The sequence below is a fragment of the Haliaeetus albicilla genome, chromosome 8 (assembly GCF_947461875.1).
Source record: "Haliaeetus albicilla chromosome 8, bHalAlb1.1, whole genome shotgun sequence".
Classification (NCBI taxonomy): domain Eukaryota; kingdom Metazoa; phylum Chordata; class Aves; order Accipitriformes; family Accipitridae; genus Haliaeetus; species Haliaeetus albicilla.
This window is the reverse complement of record NC_091490.1, coordinates 34505201-34527808: the sequence shown is the minus strand read 5'-3', so window position 1 is coordinate 34527808 and position 22608 is coordinate 34505201. Positions and strand designations below refer to the sequence as shown.

At 35.7% G+C, this 22608-nt stretch overlaps 2 protein-coding genes across 10 annotated transcripts in view; one reads left to right on the top strand and one right to left on the bottom strand.

The window, feature by feature from the left end:
- RALGPS2 (Ral GEF with PH domain and SH3 binding motif 2) overlaps nt 1–22608 on the bottom strand; it is a 128440-nt gene that overhangs the window by 36782 nt on the left and 69050 nt on the right. The gene's annotated exons all lie outside the window — the stretch shown is intronic.
- ANGPTL1 (angiopoietin like 1) lies at nt 1274–20689 on the top strand. The gene is made up of 5 exons (XM_009913755.2): nt 1274–1796; nt 8502–9359; nt 13802–13995; nt 16319–16589; nt 17608–20689. Exons 2-5 carry the CDS (start codon nt 8534–8536, stop codon nt 17793–17795), a joined length of 1479 nt encoding a protein of 492 aa, XP_009912057.1. The 5' UTR covers nt 1274–1796; nt 8502–8533; the 3' UTR covers nt 17796–20689.

Genomic DNA, 22608 nt, shown 5'->3' with positions numbered 1-22608 from the left:
CAGGGAATTCCTAAAATTATATTTTGCTTCACCTCTCAGCCTTGTATAAACAAAATCATAACAAGAAGTTTGACTTTACAGGTGGAAGACTATTAATACAACCTCACAAGAACAGCAGTTGTGTTTATACAGCACCTAACCAGTACAGTCCTCAAATGTGAGTTGGGAAACTCTGGGCATCACTCCAAAATCAACACATACACGCGTGTGTGTGCACACACACAGAAACAAATTAAAATACTTGTGGTTGAAAGGTGACATATAAAAAAGTGAATAAAAAGGTATTACACATGACCTGATATACTACTAAATTTCTCAGTTTTCTATTCTGCTAAAATCAGTTTATTAAAAAATAGAAAGGATAATCAGAAACAGCAGATAACCACATTTAATTGCTATGCTATCAAGACTGCATAAGCTGTCCCAAAACTAACTTTGTTAAGCAATGTCCAAACAGGCCATAAAACCCCCAAACCTGCTCAGTCTTCCACAGAAAGAAGTAAATCATGCTTACTAATTATAATTAAGGAAATTCACTATGAACAGTCACCTGCAATACTATGCAGGATTTTATAAACCAATCTATTTGTAGGATTATTTTTCTGAATGACAGGCCTAACTAAGCACTGATTATTTCTTTTTTCAGCTAAATCAAGAACTCTTCTGTCGACAGCTGTTCTCTAAACTTATTCAATGCATTTCTATGAAGTCTACAATAATTTTGAAAGCATACTAGGGTAATTCTCTTTCAAATGTAATTGGCACATGCTTTGTGAAGAAACTGAATGCACTTAAGTGCTGGCTGACTATTGACAGAACTAAAAACAGTATTCTGCATTCCTCACAGAGCATAATCTCTGTGGCTTTTGCTGCTTTTAACACCAGTCAGATATTATCAAATATTCTGATACCTACCCAAAACCATCACACACACAGTTTTAACATTTTCCACATGTATCTGAGACTTCGTGCATTTAACAACTAGAACTGTTTCTTATTAAGTGAACATCAAGAATTGAATGCGACATTCTGTTGAACATTCTTCTAGACTATAAATGGTTCATTTTTCCTGTTGTATCCAGCCAGGCTGCCCCTTTTATTCCCAGCAACACACATCGAGTTTTATCAGCCTGAAAGAATCTTTCTTCTAAATGAAGCCCAGTACTGTAATAACTTGAAAGGCATCTTTAGTCAGCGTAGTAAAAATGTTTGATTTGTAATTGCCTGCTGAACTCTTGCACAGTCTGTTGCCATATGGTACCCTCCCTTCTACTGGCAAACAATCTTTCCTTGTTCCTAACTTTTCAGCCTCCCTACCCCCTCCTTTTCTGGAGGGTATGGATAGGAAATCCGAAGGAGGAGTTTCTTCTGCTCTCAGTGTGTTCGCGGTGACATCATAGGTGGGCTGAACGTCTAAGTCGAGTGTGTGTTTAAAAAAACCTGTCCAAAAGTGATGTATATGGAATCTGGGTCAGCTGTAGCTAGTTAGTGCACTTCTGCATGTGAGCATAAAACACTGCAGTTTCAAAAAACATTTCTTTCTCTCTTCTGGAATAATACATACTGGAACATTACTTTTTCTTCTTTTTCAATGATTAATTAGCTTGGTTATCGTATGGAGAAACCCAATTCCTCAAAACAGCTTGGATCTAACAGAGAAAGACAAAAGCAGTTTTCAACTCCAACTGCAGATTAACAATCCACGGCATCGGGTAATATAGGAAGAAAAAGCAACTTGGCCTCTGGATTTTCCATCTACCACAGAAGCAAAACAGCTGCAAGATTTTTTTTTCTTGGTAAGTTTTAAAGTTATTCTTACTTGCAAGCTTAATTTTGAGCTATCTGTGAATTCTACAGACATCTCCCTCAACATACAATTGTGAAGAAACAAATCTCTCTCAGCCTGAGAAAAATTTGACAACTAAAATATAAAACTCACTTTTGTGGCATTTGGTAGACTTTGGAAACTTGGGAAGAATTAAAGAGTGCTCTGCATAAGAGCAGAGAATAACTCATTCCAGTTGTAAGGATGAACAAGTTTCAGTTGTTTAGCTGTAAATTTTCTGTAGATTCTGTTATCTATCTGTTACAGAAAATTAATACTACCAGATTCTTTGCTATGCATGTAATTTGGGTATTGTGAACATATTAATGTGAAATTCTGATCATACTAGAAAGCAAAAGCCAGAAATCCTATCAATTTCAGGGAAGTTGGATTTCACCCAACACCAGAGCATAGACCTAGCCTTACTAGGATGAGAAAATGGATACCTCAATAAAACCACTGTAAAAAGTCCCAAGTAAATCAATGCACATCTGTGAGTAGCAATCATTGTATATTGTTTCAACTAAATTTTTATTTATGGTACTTTTGAGCAGTAGAAGTAGTCCAAGTTGTACAACCAACCAAGAAACCCGAGTCATGCGTTGATTCATAATATAATCAAGTTTGTAGCACAAACAATTATGCAGCTGAAAATCCAAAGACATTCCTGAAACAGGCACTAATCTCTTCCTTTAGTAATTTGTTTAATGATGGGGAAGTTAATTGTACCTCAATTGAACAGCAGTTTATTTCTAAATAAAGATTAATTTCAAAAACATGAAATGCAACACTGTATTAAGTGGAAAATAGAGGGTTTTGTTACAGTTCTTTGCAGGGAGGGAGGGGGAAGGATGCAGTTCCAAGTCAAGGATTAAAACAAGAAAGATGTTTACAAACAGAAGACAAAAGTACTGACAAAAACCAAGAAAGAGTTGCTAATATATAATCTTCTACTTTTTGCCTTTCTCCATGCTGACTTGGAAATTAAAATATGGTGAATAATCCAGAACAATGGAAAAGAATTTAAGTTACGTATTTGTGTTAGCAAACTCTCAGAAATGTCTGACACATTAATGAGAGAATGAAGAGGGTGATGCTAAAAGAAGAGACCAAGTGTTACAGAAAGCAAACTTAATTAAGATTTAGTAGCTATGGGAAGAAAAAAAGTCTGAAGCAGTCTTGACAAACAAGAAAGATGGATCCTTTCCAAGTTCTTGAGCCCTTTTTCTTACTTTTTGTGCTTCTTTACATATTAAAGAGAACACTCTAAACAACAAAAAAAACCCCATTTGAAGTCTACATTGTGTGCTTTGGACACCGGTCTCCATTCATTCATGATCAGCCAACATTTTGATTTATGCTGCTTAGAACAATTCCTAAATCTTTCACAAATGAAAACAGCTGAGTCAATAATTTTAAAGCAATAAACTGGCTATGTGCAAGGTTTTAACTCTCTCTCCTTTGCTGTCTTCCAACTTCAGAGTTCAAATTTTGAAATGTTTACTTTAAATAACGGAATACTAATATTATGCTGTTGCCACAAGAATGGTCTGAAGTATGACGGAAAAACATGCCATTTAAAGTTTTACAGGGATTTATTTTGAAGAATGGAAATTCTGAACCTTTAAACTTTTGCCAGCAACTACATGGCTTTATCAGGTCTTAATTATTGTTTTACTGGGCTTAGTTTGTTTTTTGTAATGTGCCCTCTTAGTCTGGTCCTTAAAATTCATATACCAATGAATGAAGCAAAATTTCCCATAGCAAACATCACTAGATGCTTAATCTCTTCAGTATCTGTTTTACAGAGAATTCTGGAGCCCCTAAACAACACTTCCAAATGCAAAATGCACCCTCCATTGTACCTGCCTGTTAAAATGGTGCAAACACACACACAATGGCTGCAAAAAAACGTAAAGGAACCCTCACAAAAAAAAACTTCACCAAAAAATCTGGAAGTGTTATGATATTTTTGCTGTGTTTTCAGGGTATCTAGTATGACAAGATTGACAAGTCTCTTCTACAGAGAATTTCTAAGAATCTATAATTTCTAAAAGTGACACATTTTCAATGACTACTTTGAAAACCCCTGAAGATTTTTAGATTGCCTTTCCTAAAAGGAATCAGATTCCCACTAATCTCAGAGAAGCTGATTTCTGTGACTCTATACATCATGTATCTGACTAACAAAAACCAAGAATGTATTATTCCTGGATCCCAGTCAATACAATTGAAATTAATCCTGTTATTTCATCAGAGTGACTTGCTGGAAAAGCACTTGTTGATATAGGGGAAAGTAACTTACTGAACTACACAGATATGTCAAAAATCCATGTGAACATTTCTCCTATAATAAGAGTGTCTTCCCCACATCAGTATTACTGCTAATGTTACGGACACAGTTTTAAGCTTAAAAAAAAAATTAAAAAATCAACAAAAATATCTACTTATTCTGTGTAGAGATAAGGGAACATAGATGGTTTTCTTGATTTTAGCTGCTTAGACAAAGCTTAACAGAAAATGCAGTATGTATAACATCAATAACAGAGCTTTCAGACTAACTGGTATCATGTTCAGAGGATCTTTATTCTCAGTATTATCATTGGCTTTCTCAAAAAAAACCCTGTCTCTTTCTCTTCCCATTTTACACATTCATAAATGGAGGTTTATAAGAGAGGGCACCATTGATATTTATCATTTGACCATATTCTTTTAATAAATACTCTGAATAAAGATATGTACTGATACTGCACTTTCCATACAAAGGGAATCCTATACTCCCATTTACCTGCAACATTTCCATTACATTCAGTCGTAACAACCTACACTGCCCAGGGAGAAGCAGTCTTCGTCAGCTCTGAAAGAACAGATTCTAATTTGTGTTGTGGGTCTCTGAATTCTACATCGTGCTGAACGTGAGAGTCACAGCAGTACAACAAAGAACAAATAGTTTGTTGTGTAGAAAGGTAAAAAAATGCTAAATACAGGCTAGCTTCCTCACTTCTTCATCCCTGCAACTCTAATATTTCTACGTCATACAATGTTTTGGGGGGTAACACATCCCACATTATAGTAGCTTGTCAGTGAAAGTTAAACGTAGTAGTTAATAGTTTATTTTGCTTTTTTAAGTTGGAATTTTGTTCCTTTGAACCCTTAAAAGTAATAAATTGACTAATTTTGGAAAAAAAGTTGTTGTTTTTTTAAATCGGGATCAGCCTGGAAAAAGAAAGCAAGCAGAAGAAAAGGAATGGCATTAAATGTAAAATGGTATTGAAGCCCTATCCACAGCTCTGAGTATTTCTGACAAGACGATGAAGTTTGTGTTGCTATGAATAGATGCACATTTTCTCCTCCAGAAGCAATAAAACATCAGCATGCCAGAACATACGTAATACAACTTCTACAGAAATCTGAGACCCAAAACTGGGTGACACAGAAACATGACACAAGCAAGTGAAGTGACAGTCTATTCTAATTTAAAAAAAACATGACTTCATAAAGAGTTAAATAACATATTTTAAAGCAATAGTATCTGTAATCTCAATCTCTCACACTTCATTTCCAAGGTCTGCATTCAGGTATTTCAGCAGCCCCACTCACTACAAGCAACTCTAGACTTGCAGGAAGGGTTTGAGACCGTGGTTCTGTCTAAACTGATCCCTGAGCCTCATCTGCTTTATCTCATAACAGCTATGACACTACCTAAACATCTAAACCTGGGAACTTGTGACATGATATGTCCGATTAAAAAAATAAAACTATTTCCCAACTCTAATATTTGTCATTTTTAGGTCTTACATATTAGGCTATCATTCTGTGATACTTTGGATAAACAGTTTATATTTTTTTAAGCTGCTTGCCCAGAACATCAGGAAATTTCTGAAACAGTATTTTAATTTCCTTCTAAGCTGATTAAAACTCCAGGTAAATATCTTACTCAGAACCTATTATTGTATAACAAGTTAGGCATTAAGCTGCTCAAACATGTCAAGCAACATTGTAAGACATTTAATTTTTTCAATATCAAAATTTCCATGGAGGCATATATGTTCCCTACCAGGTAGATTCTCAGAAGGAACTCATCTCTGCTTATCTGAATGTCTCAGTTTAATACAAGACATTTGAATTATTTCAAAGTTCTAGGGAATAATCTTATGCAGCTGTTGCATTTGGTTATGCTATATTAGACCATTTTGTGGCCTGATAGCACTTATGTAGACACAGAACTTCTAACTTTACCACGTAAGTGTAAAAGTTCAAAATGAACACATATAATATTAAAAGAAAAGCAGAAAGCAGACTGCATCAGAATACATGTTCAGGAAGTGGGCTGCAGTGCAAAATGTTTCGTTTTGAAAGATTCATTTAAGTTTTAATGTATTTCAGGTGAAAAATGTGCTGCTGTGGGGAAAACCCCCAGCCATTCATTATTTAAGTAACTGTATAGGGTCTTTAAAAACTACCAAGAACTAAAGTGTTATTCACCTTTTTGGACTATGAAGTAGCTATTATATACTGTGAAAATAGTAAAATACTGGACTTGTACTATGGCTTCATCCTTAACCATATGCCATGAAGTCACTTGCCCTGCATCTGCAAACACTAAACATAAATGTATTCAAAAATAATTCAAGAGATGTGAAGAGGTTTCTAACTTCAGCCAATTAGTTCAGCTCATCCTTGTCAAGTTAGAAACCACACACAGACCTGTTTCCCATGTGTTTACCATGATCCATGTGAAAATTTAACCTAATGAACTTCTAACTTTGAGCACTGTTCAAGTGATTAACATTTCAAATGTCTGAAATTACCAAAGAAAAATACACAATTAGCTCTGGAGAAAAGTAATACTTTTTCCTACTTTTTTTTTTGTTGTTAAACAGAAATTACACTTTCAGCAGGAAAATATTAACAAAACTTTTAATCAAGTTCTGTTTTTGAAAAAAAGCATTTACTAGCAGACACCAAAATACTTATTACTACATCCTAACAGTAAAACACACAGAAATAAGTTTTTAAACACAAGCTTTCTCAAACTTTTATGTATTCCCTCCATTTACGTAGGGTAAGAAATGATTTTCAGTATGTGTTAAAAGCAAGTGTTTTCTTCCCCTCCCAGAAGTAGGGCTTGCAATACAACTGTCAGCCAAAGAAAAAGTTCTTTTCAGGCAACAGTGGAACATTTGATCGAGATTCCTAGATATAATTCCTGATTGCATGTACAGTATGGTTTGAAATTTGCAACCACTGCTCTTAGTGAAAACAAAAAATAAAGACTTGATACGTTCACTCTGAGATTGCGCAGACATCATTTGTGGCAATAATATTAAAGCCAGTAACAGAACTGGGAGAAGTGACCTGACACAAAAGTCACCTTATCATTTGTAAACGTGAATGTAAAGGAAGCAGCACAAGTCTGTGTCCCCTTCAGGGTGACTGTTTCAGGATTGCTAAATGCACTTAAAACTTGAACTTGACAGGAACAGCATGAAAATTAACTATCTCTGGTTTTACTTCATTTCTTTTCGTTATCTATGCAAAGGCCACTGTACAAGGCCTTGTACAACCGTTAACAGTAGCATGTTTCGGAAAGCCAGATCAACAGCTGAGATAAGAAGAGTGATCTGCTTGACAAAGCAAAACAAAACATGAAACATTAGGATTTTTTCCTGATTTAAGTGCTGCCTTTGTTTATCATCTTGAATACATAAAAAATAAAGTTAAAAAACAGGTCTTGCTAAGAACATTCTTGGGTCTTTATCATTGCATTTTAATTCTTTACATGAAGATAAAAGAAATACTTTATTTTCTTTAAAAGGTGAATGGAACACTTCAGTATGGTATTTATAGCGATAACACCTGATGCTTCAGTGTTATTTGGATAAAAGTGTTCTCAAATATAAAAAAAAATAGTGTGACAACAATTTTAAATGTTTATGTCAAAAGGCGACTAAGTAGAGACACACATGCAGAGCTAACAGCATTATAGGCTTTCCTTACAAATTTAAAGTTACTTGAATATGTGATTTTCTATGTTTAAGACAACTATCTTACACTGATCTCCTAACACTAATGTCCAAAAATAGTGTTAGATATGTGTTTATTTTTCAAGTCTAATATATATGTGAATGTATTAAATTTGAAAAATGTGTATATATATTAATAGGTATGTATATAGAATTTACCAGATTATACATCTATATATCATATATAAAGCTAAAAGAGGACCAGAAAGGCTTATATAATCCAAATTCCAAAATCTATATAAATATTTTTGAAAATACTATCACTGTCTCCCTACCTCCCCTTCCATGAAGATATTATGCAAGCACTCTGTACGTTCTATAACCTTGTGGGTTCAGTTGCAGTAAGTACACATCTGAGCAGTCAATTTTATAATGAAAGCATAATACATCATCTAAGGAGAACATTGTTTCTGAAAATGTATCCATTGCAACAACTTCTCTACTAAAACTAAATTTTAGGGTTTGCTGCTCAAAATAGAAAGCTATTTTTTGAAGCTAATCTAATGGAATCTAACTCCGAGTAACATATTCCAAAGACTTGTCTACCTACACGTAAGCACAGCAAACCCATCAGTTTAGGCTATTTAAGCAGTACAGGAGCCTTAGCTATGGCTCTAATTTAATTATTTTATCTTTTATCTGTTCAATAGTCTCTTCTGACAGCCATCATATTTGCTTTAAAATGAAGATATTTAAATGGACTTTGGGTGTACTATTGTTCCTGCTGTTGTCTATTGGGCGCTGTACAGAACAATCTACACCTAATAAAACATCCCAACGGAGGCACCCTCGTTCAGCAGACAATGGAGACGAAGGCAAGAAATGTGGTTACACATTCTTGGTCCCAGAACAAAAAATCACAGGGCCAATTTGTGTGAATACTAATGGACCAGGTACTGGTAACAGAAAAGATGAAGTCACAAGAATGGACATAGAGAACTTGAAAGACGTGCTTTCCAAGCAAAAGCGGGAGATTGACATTTTGCAATTGGTAGTGGATGTGGATGGAAACATTGTCAATGAAGTAAAATTACTGAGGAAAGAAAGTCGTAACATGAACTCTCGGGTCACCCAACTCTACATGCAACTCTTGCATGAGATAATTCGAAAGCGTGATAACTCACTTGAGCTTTCCCAACTGGAAAACAAAGTCCTTAATGTTACAACAGAAATGTTGAAGATGGCAACAAAATACAAGGAGCTTGAAGTAAAATACGCAGCACTAACTGATCTTGTAAATAATCAGTCTGTGACTATCTCACTGCTGGAAGAGCAGTGTTTGAGAATCTTCTCACGACAGGACACCCATGGGTCTCCACCTCTTGTTCAAGTTGTGCCACAGCACATTCCTAACAGCCAGCCATACACTCCCGTTCTTCTGGGCGGTAACGAGATACAGCGAGACCCAGGTTATCCTAGAGACAGAGATGTAAGGCCACCACCCGATCCAGCTACTTCTCCTACAAAGAGTCCTTTCAGAGTACCACCACTGGCTTTAATTAATGAAGGTGAGTTAACTATCACTGTTTATCTAACCTGAGATTTCTCTATTTCAGAGGGAAACTGTTCTGGCTATAGACACATAATGAAGAATTTAAAGTATCTGGTACAGCTAGCCCTTGCTCCCGATTCTGAACTTCTCCATCTCCATCCCCACCCCCACCCCTACCCCCCCAAGGAAAGCTTTAGTTTACTAAATAGTCTAATTCTTAAGCTATAGCTGCATAAGAGAATTTGTTGAAATAGCTGATACTCAGAAATTCAATCTGAAGAATTTACGCCTTTGAGTCACAAAGTATTGGGGTTTTTGACTTATGGGAATGAAAAAATCATTATTAGCATATACTTTCTAGTATTTAGCCCTGTTTCCTTGAAGATGCCTACTAGCTGCATGTTACAGCAACTAGCAATGGTGAATAAGAGAAGCTAATTAATCTTAAATAAATGAAGTAATTTTAAGTAGTTGTCCTTTACACTTAGACATACACATTTGCCAGAAGTTAATGCTGCTAGAAGAATTTTACTACTCCTATTCTGAGCTGCTTTAAAATGAACATCTAAATCCACCAACACAGTCATGCAATAAGTCTCTAAGTGTTTGGTTGAAATATTCAAGAGAGTAAGACAAGTTTGAAAGGATAATTGAATCAAGGCTGGATCCAATTAGATGCAGGCAGCTTTGAAAATTTAAAATAAGTAACTGCATTCCCAGTAATTTGATGTCAGTAGAGGATGGCAAGTTAAACTAATACCATAAATATTATGAAAATACATTCAAGAGACTGCATCACATCTTCATGTGTTTGATTCTTCAGGTCATTAGATAAGTTCATTTATCACTTGAAACAAAACCAGTGACAAGAAAATTATCTACTTCTGAGCTGCCCTGAATTCTATCACGATTCTCACTTTATTAAAATTTTGATAGAACTGCGATTAAAAAAAAAATTAAGGATTCAGAAAAAGTTTCTCAGGCATCCATTCAAACACTTGTTCTTGTCTTCTGTTAGCTTGCACAGCAAAAGGGTTTGCTTGGGGGCTTTTCTGTGTGTTTGGGTTGAGTTTTTTTGGGTTTTTTTTTGCTTTCAAATTTCTTTTAGTCACAGTTGGAAGTTCAACTTGGTTCCTCAGATGAAGACAAACATTTATTTGTGACTGTTCTACAGCATTACAAACAACTAGCTGCTGATGTAAAGAGTAACTATTTTTATTCAGGGTCTGGAGAAAATTCTAGCACAAGTCCAAGTAAAATGCCAGATGTCATGAGAATTTTAAATCACACTTCATGACACAAAGGAAACAGCTAATATAAAAAGCATTACATTAATGTCTGGTCAGACAGCAAAAGTATAATTCTAAAAAACATTGACTTCCTGTTTCCCAGAAGACCCATGCTTCGAGGCTTTTGTTATAAATGCATCTTTTTCTCTCGCTGCTGTACATACAACAGGAAGCAATAAACATTTTCCCCTAAATTATCTGCCATGGTTTTCACTAGCCCCTTTACCCCTAAAAGTTCAGAGTTTGAATGCATTTTTGCAAGGGAACACAAAGAAATCTTGGGAAATTTATTTTAACATTATTCAACTTCCTTTATTTAATACTAGATTCTTGAGTTTGAAGTTTAAGTGTTTCTTGCAGTGCCTTGGGAAAATGAGGGTTAAGAATTGCTACAGCTGGTAGAGCATCAGTCATCAGAAACAAAACTTTTAAATTGCAACATAATGCCCAGTTATTTTCTCTGATTTTTTTTAATTTTCCTCTACTATTGTCCAAAAAATCCTCTATATGAAGCTCACACAAGCACAGCTTCTACATCATCTGCTCAAGATAACATCTTAAAATAGGATTCAGCCATAATTTTATTAAGCTTCCAACTTAAAAATATTTCATCAATTTCCTCCTCTACTACATCTCATTTACAACAGAATATGATCTGTACTAAATCATACATCTAACCACAATTTTAGAAGTGAGATATTTAACAGATCATCTTCTCTGAGTATTTCTGGCTTACAACTCTCAGCAACTTAGTGTATGCAGATTGTTACAAAAGACTAGATGTGCACAAAATACTTATTCCTTACATAGATAACAAGATCTTAAACAGAGTAATTATGCTTTTTTCATTAGCCAGAGCCTCCACTCATACCAGCACTGTAGAGAATCTTACACCATTTCACAAATCTCAGCATTTTCACTGAACAAGAAATGGATTAGTTCTTATGCAGTGAACTTAAAATAATTACATGTAAAAAAGAATTTACTTCTCAAAAAAGATTCAAGGCTATACACCAGAAGTTATGGGATTTGTTGGATTTCCTTACACTAAAAGCAGAAGTCTGTTACCTGTACTACAACATTAACTTATGATAAGCACATAAACAAACTGGAGCATCAAAAAGCAGACAAGTTACATGCTGTGACCCTAATGTCAGCTGAATTTCAGAAGCGATCAAAGTGTATTATACAAACAGACCGGTACAATTCTGGCTGCCTTAAAAGCTACTTTAAATCACTCCAAACATCTGCTTGGGTCTCTCATGGCAAAATGAGTCCTCCATTCCTCCTCCAGTAGAAATCACATGAATAATACACAGCAGATCTAATTGAGCTATTCTTAATATTCAGTTCACATTACAAAATATACTACTTGTCTGTTTACACTTTTTCTAATGCAATAATTGCTTTACAATAATGCTTCTAGAACAACCTCCCTGTTCAGTTAAACAGCACCCAAATTTACTTCAGATAGTTCAAGGAAAAGGAATGAGACCCAACTTAGCCCAGGAAATTATCTATCCACTGGACAGACTGCATCATGTACAATCTACATGGAAATTTTAATTGTGAACAAGAGAAAAAGCACTCATACACCAAAGCAACAGTACTTCTTTCCTAAGCTACTACTGCATGCACTGCAAGAATGACAAAAACATTGTCAAATACTGACAGTACAGTATGCAGTTGTACTTACAACAATGGCTCAATGTCTGTAACCATTCTTGGTAGCACCGTCACAGTCAGAAGCTCCAAGTAGTCACCTTTATTAGATACACAAGCTTTTTACATTCTAATTAATATGAAATCCTTCATGTATTTCTTGCTAATTAGACACTTATCCAACTGGCAACTATTACTATAAAACCTAAAAAAGTGCAACTTTCAATTTGCTTTTGTCGCACAACCTTAATCTGCAATGAAGATCACTTTCACTCGACCTCTGCTTTTGATTAAAGAATAACCTCAACTGTCTTCTACGCTTCTTTGCACATTAGCTTCTTCTGTGACTGATGAGCTTTCTCTGAAATTCCAAGTACATTCAAGAAAATGAGCCCTCTAAAATGAGAGGAAAGCTGTAGGTAATTTATTGTCAGATTTACTGAGTATGAGTTTTCAAATACATTTAGGACATCCACCACTAACTAGCCATCAGAACATATCCTGCTTTTCATTAGTGAATAACCAGCCTCTCTAGATCAACTGAAATAATGATACATGAACATAAATCCTTTATAGAAAAGCAGAAAATAAAATTACTACCAAAAACTGAAAGGCAAACTAGGCAGAGTTTTCAGAGATATGTAAGCTGCATGCTTCTTACAGAATAACCAGATGCTCTTCTGTAAGTAGTATTTGTAAAAACCACTACTCATGTGGTCTAAAATAGAGCTTTCAAGCAGCACCATCAACAGCAACAGGATTTTTGTAGAGTCCCAGCCCTGAGAACAATTATGTAAGCCCTTTTAGCTGCTCAAAAGTCCTTCTCCACTGCTTGCTTATTTTCTTCATCAGTATCCATCTACACATACCACATCAGGCTGACACATAAAACTTAAAAAGATTCCTATCCACTGTTAAAAGGCTGATCCCAGAACTGGATAAGTATATACAGGCAAAAAAGTTATGCAGTGTAAGAATACTCTTTCACTAAATTCCATGTCTGTAGACTTTGGCAATAAATATTTCTTACAGCAGCTCTCAAACTATTTATGTATTGAGGTGTGGGGGGGTTGTTTGGGTATCTTGGGTTTGTTTTGAACTTCCATCAGTTTCAAATGGGCCCACTAGGACAATGAAGTAAATTAACTATTTTCACCTCTACCACTTTTACAAGAGGTAGATGTCAATGAAAATCATAATGCACTTCTTGAATATCAACAGTCAAGAGTATAAACCTTTGACACTGTAGACAAAGTTAAAAATTGGGTGTTGGTAACCAAAGTCTATTATCTGTTTAGCAAAATGAAGGTTTTGTTTAAAAAATATATATATGATATTGACATATTTATTTACATATACACAATTAATCTAAGACAGTAACTTTTTACACTGTTTTCCATGGTAGTTTTACCTCAGTTGAATTACTGACTTTCCATTACAAACTATTTTTGAACAATGCGCACTGCACAGCCAAGCTTGAATGCTTACAGTATTTCTTTTCAAAAAGGTCCATTCAAAGACTGTCAACAAGCCAAGGAAGCTGGGCATTCCAACAGCGGGATTTATATGATCAAACCTGAAAACAGTAATGAGCCAATGCAACTGTGGTGTGAGAACAGCCTGGACCCTGGAGGATGGGCAGTTATTCAGAAGAGGACAGATGGATCTGTCAACTTTTTCAGGAACTGGGACAGTTACAAGGTAAACTCTGTAATGCAGGAAACCAGCTGCTTCATTTCAGTGTGGCAATGACGTTATCTATCGCAATCAAGATGGTGCAAACATTTCTAGTGCAAGTCTTCATTGCAAATAGAATGATAAACACTGAGGAGTTGGAAATAGATAGCTGCTTGAGTTAGTAAAATTAATTTTATGAACAAAGATAATTGAAAAGAGTGGTCATCCCTCAGAGGCAAACATATTTCAGTGGGAACACCCTATTTCGCTCAGTGCATTACTCCACTTTGTATGAACTAACTTATTGTCTGAAATAGCCTGCATTTGTAATGCACAACACAACTACTGGGGAGACACATATTATTCTAGACAGTGACTGGGAAGTCTTTTATTACAAAGACCTAACTAAACACATGATTTTTATTAACACACTGAGAACTATAGTAAATACTTGAAAAGCTTAATTGTCTCCCTTATGAATAAGCAATCTCAGCCAGTGGAATTACTCATTTAAACACATTAATAGATTTGCAGGATCAGGGCCTCAACTTAAAAACATTCCTAATAATGAATTAAAGGAAATAATTTCTACCTTTAAAATTAGGTTAGAAATCTAAGGATGTAGGGCTGGTGAAGGGACACACTTTCTTGTGTGTTATTGTGACATTATGCAGTGGCAGCCATAATGCCTAGGATGACAAACACATGCTGCTTTGGAATAATTACATGCTAGATAGGAAATTTGAAAATCCATCTGGTTGGGGTTTTACAAATGATATTAATAATAATAATAATAACAATAATAATAATGTGTGGACTTCATACATATAGGACACAGTTTTCTCCTATGATGCTGTGCTCACTTTAAACGGATCTACAATTGCCACGTGCATTGTATCTGAAGAGACAACTGAGCCACATTTAACTGAACCAGTAATCTAAAAAGTAGTATCTCATATATAAATGGAAATGACAAAAAATTACTATGAAGATTTTCACTTTTTGCATTCTTGGAATTTAATGATTTAAATGTTGATCATTCCTTAGTAGCAGTTATTTTAAGTCTTCTCAGAAAAGTAGGTGGTTGGATTTTGGGTGGTTGTTTTTTTTAACGTTACAAGGCAGTTACGGAGTGCCTTATAAAGTAACCATATATATTTTGAACATAATGCAAAGAAAATGTAGAACAGTGTATAACTGGTGTGTAACAATGGCTCAAAGCTTGGACAAATTTGCCCCCAAGAGATCTCTCATTAAAACTGCAGTGGCTGAAGATGGTATTCCTATTAACCTAACTTAAGTACTTGAAGGTAGACCCCCGTGACTGGCTTTAAACTAAAGCCTGCACCACTGACAAAAGCCATGTCTCCCATGCCCACATTTCTACATCTTTCCCAACACCTCAGTGTAGCTCCAAAGCTACAATGTTGATGCAAGGGAAGTATTGCAAATGTGGCCATGAGCCAGGAGAAAAGCACTGCTACCATTTTTGGCAGCGGTATGCTGCTAGATCAACTTAAGCCACTTGTGAAACTGCAGCTTGAGTTAGGAGCCTAGACTGTTTATCTACTGGAGAGTGACATCCCCAGAAAGTGATTTGAAGCAGGAAGTCAACCATAGGTCCTACATAATCAACGGCCAGAGAAGGGGAGTAGGAATACCTGAGAAACTAGGAAGTGTAACAGATAGCTGGGTGACGTACCTACCTTAGCTGCAACACCAAACATTAACAACACTGGTTTACTCAGGGACAGGAGACAGCAGATATGAAATATCACTTCACATCTACCGTACTGGTAGTCTGTGATTTGAAAGGAAAGAAGTCTTTGTATTTCATTTCCAATAAATCTAGTAAAGAGCACAGATGAATTATGTGATTAAACTTAACTGTAAAAAGAAAACACTAGTTGCATTTAAAAGGCAACAAAAAAGTTATTTACCTTGAACACTGAGACTGTTGATCTATAAATACCATTTCCAACCTGGAAATATACCCCCTTAAATTTCATTATTCACACATTCTTACAGATCCCCTTAGCTTTGTCAAGAAATAATGTTTCAGTTTCCCTATTCTATCTCTTTATCTTAAAAAGAAGAGGACATCGCAGAAAACAGATAGTTTTGTCACCTTTACTGATTCTGTTAGTACCTCCTGTGGCTACCAGTCCAACTGAGTAAATGGCCAAGTGCAGCAAAATAAAACATTTAAATGCATGGGTTGAGCAGGCATTCAGAAGCTTAAAGGCTTTCAGCAGCCAACTTACACTGGTTTATAATACTCCTGCCAATGAGCTTTTTGACAAACAAGAAAAACTAAGCTAACATCACCTTCTGATCTTCTGTACAGAAAGGTTTTGGAAACATTGATGGAGAGTACTGGCTGGGACTAGAAAATATTTACCTGCTTACCAATCAGGATAATTACAGACTATTGATTGAATTAGAGGACTGGAGCAATAAGAAAGTCTACGCAGAATACAGCAGTTTCCGCCTGGAGCCTGAAAACGAATTCTACAGGCTACGCTTAGGAACATACCAAGGAAACGCAGGTGATTCCATGATATGGCATAATGGAAAGCAATTTACAACACTGGACAGAGACAGGGATATGTATTCAGGTAAGGAAACTAGTATGTATGCGAAAAGTGAATACAGTAGATTCCATTAGTGATACCACCTTTAAAAAAGAATACAGTATAAAAAAAAGTATCTAAATTCTCATAAAACAACTCAATCGAAAGATGCTTCAAATCAATTATGATCAAAATCATGTTGACAGGATCCCCCTTCAAGCCCCTGCACCATTCAGAAATTCAAATTCTCATTGCAGGCACACTTTAGCAAGCTTTATATTTAGCTCAATGACATCCTTATCACTTGCATGTGACTCTCTACAATCAGAACACCTGTCCAGGTGATCTCTCAGAGTAGCACTGTGGCCACATAACAATAGTCACCATGAATTAAAGCCTCTGAATAGCATGAAAGGAACTGCAATTGTGTACAGGCTTAGTTATGTACCAATACTTGAGAAACAGGCAGATCACGTTGTTTCATTCTCCTTAAAGGACGCTTTTTTGTTCACTTCCATGCTCTTCCTCCAGCCTTCCCCTTAAAGCCTTAGCAGTAGAAGAAAGATTGGGGAGTGTAATACTTCAGCTGCTTTTTCTCAGCTGTCAATAACCATAAAGCTGGACAAATCTTGAAAACTCTTAAACAAGCCTGTAACAGTAAATACACAAGTTACAAGCAACTCTTTGTGGAACTGTGGCCCTGCGCGCTGCTTGGGACTGTATCAACTCACATTGCTTCCATTGAAGTATTTCTAAACAGTACATAATCCAAGTTCCTTGAATGTTAGCTCACGGGTAAGCTCTGCTGGTAGTCCGAGATGAGTTGATGACCTTAGGTTTCAGCTGTCACATTAAATACTGTGTCAATAATCCCCGCTCCAGGCAATGGTTGCTGTTGTAACAGAACTTATAATTTAGGTAGAAGCAGCAGTTGCTATGACCACAACAAGCTATAAAGTACTTCACAGTTCCCTCTAAGAGCAAGCCAGAATGTGAAAGTGTTTGCTAATCTCCATTTCTCCTCTTTAACATTGAAGTTCACCCATTTCTTTCTGTTCCACAGGAAACTGTGCTCATTTTCACAAAGGCGGCTGGTGGTACAATGCGTGCGCCCACTCCAACCTTAATGGGGTATGGTACAGAGGAGGCCACTACAGGAGCAAGTATCAGGATGGAATATTTTGGGCTGAGTACCGCGGAGGTTCCTACTCCTTGAAAGCAGTTCAAATGATGATCAGACCTATAGACTGAGGAGGAAAATCCCACAGCGCTCAAGTGATCACATATAAATAAACTTCTCAGCGCTTGAGTTCCAGAAAAATAAAATATTACTTTTTAATCATTATTTTGCACAATCTGCCCCTGCAAAAAGCAGGTCTACAGTTTTCCTGTCTTTTTTTCCCCTGTTGTGTTCCCCTCGGTTGTTTTTTTTTTTAGAAACCTTTTCTACTGTGACAGACAGTGTTTTTTAAACACACATTCACAAAAGCAGATGTTTGTGCTTGCAAAGCATATTTATCTTTGTTCAAGCCCAACATACTTTATGTAAACAGTCATTAAAGCTGGTAAAAAAATCCAGATATATGACGAGATATAAGCTTTTTCACTTAAAAAGCTTATGCTTTTTCAGGTTAGCTCAATCCTTAAATGTAAATATGTGAAATGACGTTGTCTTGCTTTAATGTGAAATTGATTAGTTATTTAACAATTTATTTAAAAATGTTGGTATTACTTTCAATGAAAACCTGACTTCACATTACTGTTTAAGATTTACTCCAAGAAGCTACAAAAAAAAAAATTGAAGCCTTTCTAGCTTTGCCAGCAGAGAGAGATTTTTGCAACAAATAATTATTTCAAAATGAAGTGGTGAATTAAACGTAAAATATAAAATTTCTTAGTGGTGTAGAGAATTCCTTAAGGTCTGCATATCCTACCTTTTGTAAAACACTTAGGCAAAATGTTCCTAACATGAGAAAAATAATTGTATGAAATTGTTATACTTAGGACAACCAAATTGCTTGGTACTTCTTTTACTTTCAACCTCCTCATTCAAACATCCTAATTAAACAAAAATATTTCTTGATACTTCAAACTTCAACAGCAAAATGAAAATATTAAAATCATGACTTGACACTTGGAGTCCCCTCCTCTGCTCCAATTAGGAGTGATGAGGTCTGAACAAGTGTTCACATATACTAATTTAGAGAAGAACCAACTCTGAATATTAGAAGTTTTCCTCCAACACAGCTTTCTCCTGACATAGTAAAACAAAGATTAGAAATCAGCTCCGAGTCTATTCTCCCTGCCACCCCAAACTTGGACTACTCTTATGACAGACACATTTCCTTTCCCCTACACGTATACAACTTTTGATACTGTCTATATTAAGTTTTCTACCTTCTACATAACAGATTTCCACTGGAATTAGTATGTCATTTAAGAAATTAATTAGGAAATACTTTTCCAACCTTTAACAAAAGCCATACAACATACTGCATCAAAACAAGATACTTCCAAAACTGGAAACAACAAAATGGTCACTTTAGGTGCCAGTCTTCGAAACTAAAGCTCTCCTCCTAGTATATACAATTATTTCATAATTATACTTGGCCATACAGCTTACCTAATTTAATTTGATTTTACACAAAACCAAAATATGCTGTTCAGAACTGTGACCGATGTGTGTGTTTGGCACCTTGTATGTGCCTTCAGGATTTTAAGGAACTTTGTCCCTATTTAACATAAGAAACCCCAATAGCTAAAAACATAATATTATTGTTATGTTAAATCAGTCTGTATCAATTGCTATGCAAAACCTCATCTGTAATTCAGAGGACAGAAAATAGCATTCTGCTTTCAAAACATGTTCTCTGGAGTAGATAAAGCTTCATTGATAATATATGGCTGCAAGGGTTGTAGTTAAATCTTTGGTGAGAGATCAAAGCCAACAAGTTTCAACCATATTTAATTGGGGTTGGCGGGGGTGGGTAGGTAGATGGGGAATCAGTCCCGGCATATTCCATTCCCACATTCCAAGAATTTTAACTGACATATGTTTAAGATTACAGTTCTGACATTGTTCTTCATATAAGGAATATTTGTTTGTTACAAATATTGTACAGACCTCATTGATTGAGTGTCCTATAAAATGCTTTTTAATTGCAAATGCTTAAAACTCAGACTATCTATAGTCTATTCTTTTTTTTTTTCTATTGTAGCTGGATGGAATAGCAGTTGAGGTAAATTTAAAAGCTGAAAATGCACCCTCAAAATGTTCCTTTAATGAACACTTCTGACGACTTTAGGTCATTCAACTGACAGATTTCCTCTCCTTGGAAGAGATCTTATTTTATGACAAGAATCTCTTGCCTGCTACGAAAACAGTGTTTGTTTATTCAGTGCAGTCAGTGAAAGGTGTACTTTGCAGAAACCCCTAAGTAAAATTAGCTTGCACTCAGCCTTTAAATTAAATCTTATATATTAGACATCTAAAAAGTGATTCTTCCCCAGTTTAAAGCTGCAGGATGACATTAACTAAACATTATTACAAAATATACCCAGAAAGCTCAGACTGTACAAATGCTGTTCTCTGAAAGGAAAGACTTAATTTTAAGATGCCAATTTAAGATTATGAGCAGAGAAAGTATAGCGTCTCTTTTTCAGGTTGGTTCATACTCTGTACAATAATTTACTACTTTCAAATGCTTGTAACTATCAGTTCTTAGCTTTTGGGTTGAATTTTCTAAGCAGGGTAAATGAATTAACAAGTTCAATGTTTTCTCTCACACTCATTTCAGAAAATTTTTTCAAAAGAGGCTATAGTATCCCTCAAGCTTATTGCACTGGACATTCAGAAGCAGTCTATGAAGGCTATAGCTTTCACCATTCCTGTACTACCAGTCCAAATTTAACCAAGCAGACCTTGAAAAAGTTTAACCTGTACTAAACCTGAAACACAGTTTTCACATATATTTCCAAAGTCTACTGCAAGCATTATCACTGAAGTAGCTGAATATTCATCAGATGAATACTTCAATAACCTGTTTTCAGCTTTTCTGTTTCTGGATATAATTCCTGAAAGACAGCTATAAGAAAATATTTCACAAGGTAGTACTGCTTAGTTAAATAAAAATCTTACTTCTCAAGATATGGCTCAATTGTTTCATTGTGCAATCTAAAATTAATCAGAACTCCATGATAAGACTCCCTTTGAGAATGGGTTTTTATTCTAAGGTGAAATATAACACATATACAGCTCCCATTTGTTTTGGCTGCTTTAGTTGGCCAGGTGATGCAACACTGGCCCCCATTGTGTAATGAGGACCTAAGGCTAAACATTTTTATTGGTGTTGCACGACTCTTACCACTCACATTTAAGTTATTGAGTCCACACTGATGATGTGCTGCTCTCACTTGCATTTCTAGAGCTCTGGAATCACATCACACTTATTGCTGCAAGGAACTGAAAAATATTTTTATCCACCCACCCCCCTCGTTAAATGTGGAAAGACATCTTTATCTTGTCCACAGTGAGCGAGCTGTGGTAATAAGAAAACAGTCTGTACTTCTGTGGCTCCATTCCCATTGCAAAGACTACACAAAAACACATTTAAGCATTATCTTCTAATGCTAAGACGGTCATGAAAAAAAACTCCACACCAACATTCAATATTTGGTTGCAGAAGGGTAAACCCAGCAACCTCTGAAGGGTAAAACAATTCACCCTTGAAATTGCAGCTGAAATTCCTTTATACACTCACTTTCCCTATGACCTTCCAAACAGGGTCCTTCACAACCAGTACCAATATTTCTCCAGAGGGGATTTGCAATGGCAAATGTAACTGTGTGGCAGGCTTGATTCTCTGGAATCTTCTAAAGAGCATTTTAGACGAGCATGGCAACTGCAGGATCTCTACACCAACAGTGGAGAAAGCCTCACTCCATCCCTTCTTTTACCATGAGAGGAAATGGACCTTATGATTAATCCCCCTCTCCAGCACGTGCCATGATCACAGTTTCAAACTGCAGACTTTTAGGCAGACTTTTCTACACATTTTAAACCAGGAGCAGCACTACTCCCATATATGATTTTATACCAGAAGTAGCAGCAGAAAAAGATCCTTTCAGGAATTATAACCTATAGCTGGTAAGCTTAAAACAGTAAGTAAAACAAGCAACTTAAGTTACTTCTGTTCCATATGACTCTTACATTAGTAAAAATGCCTTGGGAAGGAAATTTTAGAAATAACACTCCTGCAAATCTACTCAGGTCTTACTGGAGATTAAAGCTTTGATGAAATGAGAAAAACTGGACTCAAGAGCCAATCTTCCAAGACGGATCCAGATTTATCATGACTGTAGTTTCAAGGCAATTTTGTTCTTTTTGCCACTTATTTAAACCTTACAAAATTAATTTTAGAGCAAATGCACCACTGGGCATTTGCTATTCCTTTGGAGAATTAAAAAAGGCTTGAGGACATTCTTCATGTCATTAGTAAGAATTGATATCATATGAAACCAGGTCACAACACATTCTTTAACTACAGCAGGTCACAGCAAAGAGCATTTCTAAGTAGAAGAGAGGTATACATTTCACTTCAACAAACTATCAAATCAAGCCCAAAGCTTATTCTAATGCAAAAGTTAGACAAGAAGTTGCCAATGTATCAAGGAAAACATCTGTAACTGAACAAAACTTAAAGCATTTTTTACCAACATTTCACTTTTTTTTTTTAATATACACTTGCACATAGCAAGGCTGTATTTTTAAAGTGTCAGAAAAATACACCATATCATAAAGATTTCTCTGTACAGCAGTTAAGTATCAGAAGACCATAATAGCAAGGGTTAGAGTACCTTGAGATTTTAAAGTATCTGACAGCATGCTAGCTTGGGACTTTTATAATCGGCAAGAAAACAATTTGAGCCTGGCTTCATGTTTCAAAAATCATGGTATATAGGTAAAAAGCATCTGGAAAGCTAGAAACAGCATTTCAGAACCATATACAGTAAGTATATATTATACATGTACACATTATGAGAAAGCTACAAAATTACGTGTTTA

What these genes read in the sequence shown, in the direction of transcription:
- ANGPTL1 (XM_009913755.2), top strand. Translation starts at nt 8,534, where the DNA reads ATGAAGATATTTAAATGGACTTTGGGTGTACTATTGTTCCTGCTGTTG. An exon ending in GGAACTGGGACAGTTACAAG is followed by an intron (nt 13,996 to 16,318) that starts GTAAACTCTGTA and finishes TCTTCTGTACAG; the next exon opens with AAAGGTTTTGGAAACATTGA. An exon ending in AGACAGGGATATGTATTCAG is followed by an intron (nt 16,590 to 17,607) that starts GTAAGGAAACTA and finishes TCTGTTCCACAG; the next exon opens with GAAACTGTGCTCATTTTCAC.